At 42.9% G+C, this 9,166-nt stretch overlaps 1 protein-coding gene across 1 annotated transcript; it reads right to left on the minus strand.

Moving 5' to 3' along the window:
* Nucleotides 1–3,906: 3,906 nt before the first annotated feature.
* On the minus strand, nt 3,907–8,873 carry LOC147619805 (pentatricopeptide repeat-containing protein At5g27110-like). The gene has a single exon (XM_086825641.1). The coding sequence runs from the start codon at nt 8,721–8,723 to the stop codon at nt 5,364–5,366; it is 3,360 nt and encodes a 1,119-aa protein (XP_086681767.1). The 5' UTR covers nt 8,724–8,873; the 3' UTR covers nt 3,907–5,363.
* Nucleotides 8,874–9,166: the final 293 nt, after the last annotated feature.

The following is a 9,166-nucleotide window of genomic DNA, read 5'->3' on the forward strand; positions in this document are numbered from 1 at the left end:
GCTAGCTACACGATCAAAAAGACTGGTAGAGCTGGCCTGATTGGTGAGACCTGGTTAGGGTTCTCAGTCTTAGGACTAAGGATCTTTCCATTGACTCGAAATCATATGAAGAATCACTAGCCCCTATTGCAAGTCCTTGTACAATGCTAAACTGTGTTTCGACTAAAGGTCCCGAGCCTAGTGTAGGCTAGTATCCACCTAGCTCAATAGATACACTATCGTATAAATAGGCCTCTAATACATGCCCAGATTATAGGTGCATATGAGTATGGGGTGTTTAAAAGGTCCTATGAAATGCTCGGACAAGTTTGAGAAATTTTAAAAAAAATTCGCTTTTTTTGGGAAAATATTTAGATTGTCCAAAGTTTTTCCAAAACACGCCTTTAGTGTTTCTTAACTCGTCTGGCACAAAAAAAGTGTACTTTTTTTTGGGTCGGTCAAGTGCTACATGCACTGGCTTCCATAGTTAAGGAAGCTCAACTATGAAAAAATGTAATTTTCTGTGGTCGTCCAGCTATTAACCCTAGATAACCTGAGCTCTTGAAACTTCCATGGGAACTATGGTGTAGATAACTGGTTCACGATTTGGTCATCCAGCTATTAACCCTAGATAACTCGAGCTCTTGAAACTTCCATGGGAACTATGGTGTAGACAACTGGTTCACGATTTGGACCAGCTATTGTGACAAGTTCGGAAAGAAACATAGAAGGCATAGAGACAAAGCAAGTCCACAAGGCTGACAAACATTGTCAGGATAGTACCTTCAAAGAAGCAAATTGCGTTTATTTGAAGATAATAAAGCAAAGGTTGAAACAGTTCAGAGAGAAATTACATCCGAAGAAGGAAAGTCCATTCAAAATTATCAAAAAGCTCAATGATGTAGTCTTCAAGCTGGAGTTACCAACCATTGGAGGATGAATCCGGCATTTCATTTGAGCAATCTTGTAGAGTATCTAGGGCCAGAGCTGAGTTGGTGGATGCCAGAGGATTATAAGAGATTTGTACTGAAGCAAGTTATTTTGCACCAGTACAAGTGGGGTTCTCATTGAAAGCAGCTGCAATATCTCCTTAAGTTCATGGGCTACCCAATCCAGTGTGCCGTCTGGTTTGATAAGAATCAGTTTTCACAGACAAGTCTCGCTAGTTATTGAGAGCGTATTAAGAGCCCATGTAATTGAGGACAAGTACGATGCAAGTAGGGGAGAATGTGACACACCTATGAGTATGCAGGGCACAACTGGACATCAAACAACAACCAATGGATAGAGCTGGACAACACAAGTGACACATGGCACTACCATGTGTCAATAATGCGTCGATGATGATATGGTACTGACGACATGGCAATCGAATACAAGTGGGACCAACAACAATACTACGAGCGGTACATATATATACGTGGGTACCCAAATTGTCATATTCATTTATTTTTCGAAGTGTTAGACTTCATAAAGTGTTTCTATGTATAGGTGAAGTGCTACCCAAAAGTGTAGAATAGGTCACAAGGCTATGATTTGATGTCTTCATTCTCACCCACATCTTGTACTTGAATTTAAGTTGGATTCCTTCTTTCCTGTACATAATACAGAGCAATAGTTTAGAACTCGTGTGTATGCTGAATGTGAGATTCTATTGCACTCTCCTTTCGATCTTTGGAAAACCCTAGCACATAGGCACAATTGTTCTACACCTCAGCAAATTTGGGTGAGCATATTGGCTCCTAAAGAGGCTTCGAGGTTGTCTACATACTGCTTGATGGTTTAGCCAATGTTTGGTCTACCTCGTCCTTGTGTTTGGCATTCCACAAACAACTGTTGTCAGTCAATAAGTTATCGATAAAGACTACATTGTAAAGAAGTTCTCCAAAAATTCAAGCAAATACTCTTGCTTGCGGGAGGGTGCCCTTAAGTGGGTAGTTGGGACCTAATCTGGTGTCGACTCTCTCCTTGTTCAAAGATTAAAGTGGATTGCTTAAACTCACTCAAACATAAAGGTATAAACAAGGTTGCATGCTACAGCTGACTTTCTTGCCGTTTGTGTCTACGGTTGCAAAAACGGTGCTATCGTGCACACAAGTAGAATGTTTCTTTACACAATCTCATCCTGCTCTTAAACATCTGTCTGAGTAACTGCCAAGCAAGTAACTCTTCATGAGACCCTACAATCTGGAGTAAGCCCAACATAACCTACACTTGTGGGGCCTATGACTTGATCAAAATAAGATGAAAATAAATGGCACGAGAAGCAACAAGCACATAATAATATGACAATTTCTAGAGTGCCAACAATATTACAAAGATTGAAATCAAATAGAATAGGCAAAGCAATTTTTAAATTACAATTCACAGCTTCTGGAAAGTCTTCAAGACCTCCATAAGGCCAATAATGGCCGATGTGAGAGTTACCCCACCATCATAAGTTTTTGAGTCGCCATCATTTCTTATGTGTGCGCCATACCCACAAGGGACTCCTCAATGTTCCTATCCTTGCGGTAGGCACGCTGGATAGGTACCTCATTCAAGATTGCATGTTGTAGACATGCCCACATATGCTATGTATTCTTCTATGCATTATTGCTTCATTTAACATGCATGTCTCCATTGAGATGTTTTACAAATGCAATGTATTCTTCTATGTATGTAGCTTCGGCATGCATGCATGCATTGCTCTTCAATTTCTCAAACCATCATTGCAACATTGCTCTCACATACTGTTTTTTTTGCAGCATTGGTCATAGAGGCAACACACAATTGCCTTTTGTTAGTTTATGGAGCACAGAAGCTTGTCATGGCTCTGTGAGGCTGAGACTGATTGTTTGAGCAGCAACTCCACATCAGTTGGTACTCTCTCTCTCTCTCTCTCTCTCAGCACATAATTTCTTTATAGCACTACATATCTCTAAAGCTTCATGCTGTTTTTGACATTCATGTCTTCTTAGAGATGTGTTTGATTTTACAAGTTCATTCTATTTGAACATGGTAATGAAATACTGAACTATATATATATATTGCTCTGAATGAAGACATGCATGTTAAATGGGGCAATGATGCATAGAAAACATGTCCTGTAATATAGCATGCGCGCGTGTGAGAGAGAGAGAGCGAGAGAGAGCGAGAGAGAGAGAGAGACCGGCCGTTGTTCAAACAATCTCTCTGCTGGCTTGCTTCTGTCCTCGAAAGCACTGCTGTCCTCAAAAACCCTAAAACAGTTGCCTCTTGATTCAAGCTGCGAACAGAGGAGCATTTGTAAGCAAGGAAACAAAGAAACTGTTGATGCCATGCGCGTGTGCGTGTATAAGAGAGTGAGAGAGAACCAAACGTTTCTTTTATGTCTGCAGAGAGAGAGAGAGAGAGAACCCCAGCATTTGTCTTTTTCACGCGTGACCGTCTGGCTTCCAAAAAAACCCTAAACGAGCTGCAGCAACGCCACGCTGGAGGATGGCATTCCTGATTGGACGCCATTCGACCTGCCCATCCATTCCTAGCGAACGATGAGTATTGTTTTTTTTGCCTGTCCGTGCTGGGAAAAAAAAGCACAGTTTGTCCACCCGGCTGTCTGTAAAGAAGTGGCTACTCACCAAATCAAATACCAGGCACGCAGCAATGTGTAAAGGGCCTAATGTTACACAATACACTCAAGGACAAAACAGGCAGTTCAAAAAGAACAATTCAATACTTACCAAAAATTAACTAGGATGCTTGGGTAGCCTTTATCTTCTTGATTGTTTGCACCTGTGCGTTGTCAACGTACTTTGAAAGAACATGTGTCCTTCCATTCACGTATAAACATCTAGAAGCGTTTGAATGAAGATGGACACTGCAACCCATACCATTCCTGCAGCACGTCCTCTTCGTATGCGTGTCTTTCTCAAGTTTTTATATGAACTTATAGAGCTCGAACAAGTATAAATATCAAGGCTATGATTTTATTTGACGTGAGGCCTCCACATGAGCGAAAAGCCATGAATAATCTGATTACATTCATGAAGAGAGAATAATCTGATCATGTTCTTGTAACACAAGACGGTCACATTGGAAATAAGAATCAAAAAGTAGAAATCCTATAGAAGGTTCTATCCTAGACAACTGGCACCCAATTTTCTGGGCAGAAGGCCGACGACAACTAGCATTTAAGAGCCTATAAAAGGCCGATTCTGGAATCTGTAACCATTTCGTCACATTAATCCAACTTAGCCAGTCCTCAAATCATCCATGAAAGATCAGTTACCTCTAATTCTCAAATTGAAACATTAAGTATTTCTCATTGTGGGTAAGCAAAACTGTGAACTACTGTACCAATCTACCCATAATCCGTAAACTTCTAAATCCAGTCCAGTCACCTGGTGATTAACACAGTGAAGTTCCCCTCTTCTTTATTCTCTAACGTAGGACCAACCACCTTGGGTGGTAGCCGCAAGCTACCTGGTGACCTTGGACCCAACTGATGCCCTCAAAAACTGAGTATCAAGACGGTGGGAAATCCCGGAACTCGGCAAACTAGACTCGAGATCAAGGTGCACACCAGATTCCTATCTGAGATCCATTTTCCGCCTACAGAGCTGTGAAGATCAATAACAGTTTAACCCGGACAGGCAACACCCAATCCACAGGAAATCCTTACATGTCCTCATATCTTTGCATGATCCACGACTGACTTGGCAAGCACTGATGTTGTTTATGTATGAAAAAGACTGTGTGTATCTGTAAGCGGAAAAGCTTGCTCTCTTCAATGTTTCGCTTCCAGCTAAATTTGTTTTTGTTTTTCGAGCCGGGGTCAGAGACGAGCACGCTTGTCTCTGAGACTTGAGCAGAGAAACGCTTTTGTCATTAGCTTCCAGCTGAACTCTCCTCTCTTTCATGCATGGAGCTCACAACCCTAGGCCTACGCCCTTCTCCACACGACCCAAATCATCATCATCTTTCTTCGCCACGAGTTAATTTTCCTCATGCATAGGTTGTTTCAACACTCGGTCTGATAAATGCATCTGACTCCCTCTTTCCACCCATAGTGCTCAACTGGGAAAATGCCCATGATATGGGTCTTACCTTCACCCCTTTTGACCAAGAATGCCATGCCCTACATAAGAAGCCCTATCTTGGATCCAAGGGTCCCATACTCGTTGACCAGATGAGTCGATATGAATGTGCAACATATTAGGGATCCATGTAGTTAAGATCCATGCTCAAGGATCCATACAAACATGCATGAGTCAAGGATCCATGTAAGTTCGATCTATGATATATGGATCCATACAATTATGACCCATGTTTTGTAGTCTTGGCATCCGCTGCTGATTACATTTGGTACAATGGTTAGCTTTAATCTTGTGAGTCATAAAGAAGTGTTTCGCTGCTCCTTCACATCATGTTGCACCACCGGCATAACCTTCTGCCTTCATGTGCCTGAAAAAGAAGTCTAACTCTCTTTGAACCTCTTCTGGTTTTAGATGTGATCTATGTAATGTGTTCTCAACATTACAAGTGCAAGTGCTAGTACCCCATCCTGCCTCTATCTGTATCTCTCTTTCCATCATTGTTCTTTTCAAGTTTTCCATATCAGTCCATCTCCCGACGGTAGCATAGATGTTTGATAGCAGAATATAAGGTGCTGGATTCTTTGGATCCAAAACCATCACATGTTCTGCAGCGAGTTCACCCCTCCCTACATCACTATGAAGTCGGCAGGCACCGAGTAAAGTCATCCATACCAGACCATGGGGTTTAAGAGGCATTCTAGAGATAAACCTTTCTGCCTCATCAAGTAGCCCGGCTCGACCAAACAGATCAACCATGCATCCATAATGTTCTATTGATGGACTGATGCCATAGTCATAACTCATTGAATTGAAAAACGCCCGGCCCTCAGCTACAAGGCCAGCACGGCTGCATGCCGTCATTACACCAACAAAAGTGATCTCATCAGGTTTCACTTTTTGCTCTTCCATCTTTTGGAATAGTTGAAGGGCCTCCTTTGCCTTACCTTGCTGAGCATAACCAGTGATCATGGCTGTCCAAGAAACCTTGTCATGTGCATCCATTTTGTCAAACAATGTCCGCGCCTTTGTCAAAAATCCACACTTACTGTACATATTGACAAGAGCAGTCTGTACAATGTGAGAATCAAATCCTCCATCCATGATGTGATGATGAATTGCCTCACCTTCTGGTAAGGCCGCCAAATCTGCACATGCACACAAAACACTGACAAAAGTGGCTTCATCTGGCTTCACCCCATCCTGCTGCATCTCTTGAAAAAGCTGAAGGGCCTCTTTTCCATACCCTTGTTGAGCATATGCCGAAATCATGGTTGTCCAGGCCACACCATTAGGCTTGTGGATGCTATCAAATAATGAGCGTGCAATGTTCAGAGCCCCACATTTTCCATACATGTTAACAAGAGCTGTCATCACAGCATCATCTGACTCAAACCCACTGTCAGTAATGCATGCATGGATACTTTTGCCCTCCATCAAGTCTGCAGGTTTGTCACAAGCATGAAGGATACTCACAAAAGTTACATTATCTGGCTTTATGTCCGTTGCTTGCATTTGTTGAAAGTGTTGTAGGGCCTCCTTGGCATGTCCTTGTTGCACATATGCAGCTATCATTGCATTCCAAGAGACGACATTGTGTTCAAGAATTGAGTCGAAGACTGCACGAGAATCATCCAACATCCCACACTTACCATACATGTTGACAAGGGCTGTTTCAACAACAGGATCCACCTCAAACCCATTGTCCACAATGTATGCATGTATACATTTCCCCTTGTCAAGGTTTTCGAAACTTTCACATGCTCCCAGTACACTGATTAAGGTTACACTGTTTGGCTTCAAACCTTCGTGTAGCATTTGCTGAAAGAGGTCAAAAGCAGTGTTGCCCTGACCATATAGTAGTAACACACTTATCATGGCAGTCCAAGAGACCAAATTGCGTCCTTGCATTTGGTTGAAGAGTATCTGGGCACCCTGGAGATCCCCACATTTGCCATACATACTCACAAGAGCTGTGACAAGAATTGGGTTTGATCCAAGACCGGCATCAACAATGCGAGCATGGATCTCCTTACCAGCAGCAAGGTTTCCTGGGCCATCATAAGCATTGAGGACACTGACAAAAGTAATTGCATTTGGCTTTGCACCTTCAAGCTGCATCTTTTCAAAGAGCTGGACAGCATCCTTTTGATATCCTCGCTGGGCATATGCCCCGATCATTGCATTCCAAGATGCCTGATCATGCAGACAGATGTTATCAAACACTCCCTGAGCCTTCTCCAAGGCACCACACTTGCTATACATACTGACAAGCGCAGTACCCACAATAACATCGGAAACGAAACCACTGTCAGCAATGCAGGTATGAATGTCTTCACCATCTGCAAGAGTTTCTAAGTTAGCACATGCCTGTAAAGCAATCACAAAGGTAGTCTTGTTAGGTTGAATGCCCTCCAGCTGCAATTTTTTAAAAAGTAAAAGAGCCTCTTTGTTTTCCCCATGCTCCAAATATGCTGCAATCATAGCATTCCATAAGCATATGTTGTGTTCAACTATGTTGTCGAATACAGAACGGGCATCTTTGACGCGTCTGCACTTGCCATACATACTAACAATAGCTGTAGCCACAACCATATCTGACTCATACCCACCTTGAATGATTCTTTTATGAATCTTCATGCCCTTTTGTAAGGCTGCTGGACTGTCACATGCACCCAGAATGCTGCTGAAAGTGACTTTGCTTGGCTCCACGCCATCAAGCCGCATTTGTCGGAACAAATAAAGGGCCTTTTCATTATATCCATGTTGAGCACATGTGGAGATGATGGAAGTCCACGATAAGACATCCTGCCTATGCAGGTTGTAGAATACTAGGCATGCATTCAACACGGCCTCGAACTTGCCATACATCCTGATGAGGGCACTAGCAACATCAATGTCTGACTCAAGCCCACCTTTCACAACAATTGCATGGAGGACTCTACCAGTTGTCAAGTTATCACAAGCACGCAGGATGCTTACAAAGGTAACCTTGGTTGGCTTCAAACCTTGGCTCTGCATTTGCCAGAAGAGCTGCAGCGCCTGCTTGCCATGGCCATGCTGGACGAAGGCAGAGATCGTGCTATTCCAAGAGACTACATTGGGATCAATCAATTTGCTTAACAATGTGCTTAAATGCTGTAAAGCTCCACACTTGCCGTATACGTTGACAAGGAGGGTGGCCAGAAAGGTGTCTTGTTCGAGCCCACTGCTGATGAGATGGGCGTGGGCATGGTGGCCATCTGGCATGGAAACGCATGCTTGCAACAAAGATGACATGGTATATCTGCGAAGCACATCCCCATGATGGCATCGTTGACATGAATGGTCATCGTGATGAGATGGAATGGCATCTCTGAAAAGTACATAATCATCAGGGCATTGTTGACCTGAATGGTCATCGTGATGAGATGGAATGGCATCACCGCGACGGACATATTGATGAGATGATATAGGATCTCCAGAAAGCACGTAGCCCTGATGGCACGGTTCACATGAATGCTCGTAATCATGGTTGCTCCCATCCTGTCTATTGAGCAATGTCCATGGCTTACGTTGCCCAGGTCTGGAAATTACCCTGTTAAGACGACATCCAAGCAATTCACCGTTGCCTTTGTAAAGATCCCACTGCAATCCAAGCGATTCTCTAGCAACCAGCACCGTTTCGCTGTTAAAGGCAGCTGTGGGCATCGCACTGCATGTTAGAAATACAGCTAACGTCAACGACGAGAGTGTAAAACAGAGGTCGAATGTGTTCCTACACTCACTACCACCGATGCCAAGCTTTGCTATGAACTTTCTTTCATGTTTGAACAAGATTAATAAAATCTTTACATAGATGACACTTATCTCAGAGCATATTAATTTCATACCAAAGATCACAACACCAAAGTAATATGATGAAAACCTTAGCATTATTTCAAGGAAGGAATTGCCCCCATGAAGAGTAGTGAAGGAATTCCTAATGCCTAGCTACACTTCTCGTAAGAATCACCCTAGAGGGTATGATAGCGCATGCATCGACCAACCTTTAGTCCTAGGTTCTTTAACATTGTACGTATGATAGGCTTGAATAAAACCTAATCATGGTGGAGTTAGATAAGTTTGCAGCAGTAGCTCAAGAGGTTAGGCTT

This window comes from Cibotium barometz, chromosome 32, assembly GCF_041138505.1.
Source record: "Cibotium barometz isolate CiBa-2024 chromosome 32, ASM4113850v1, whole genome shotgun sequence".
NCBI classification, from domain to species: domain Eukaryota; kingdom Viridiplantae; phylum Streptophyta; class Polypodiopsida; order Cyatheales; family Cibotiaceae; genus Cibotium; species Cibotium barometz.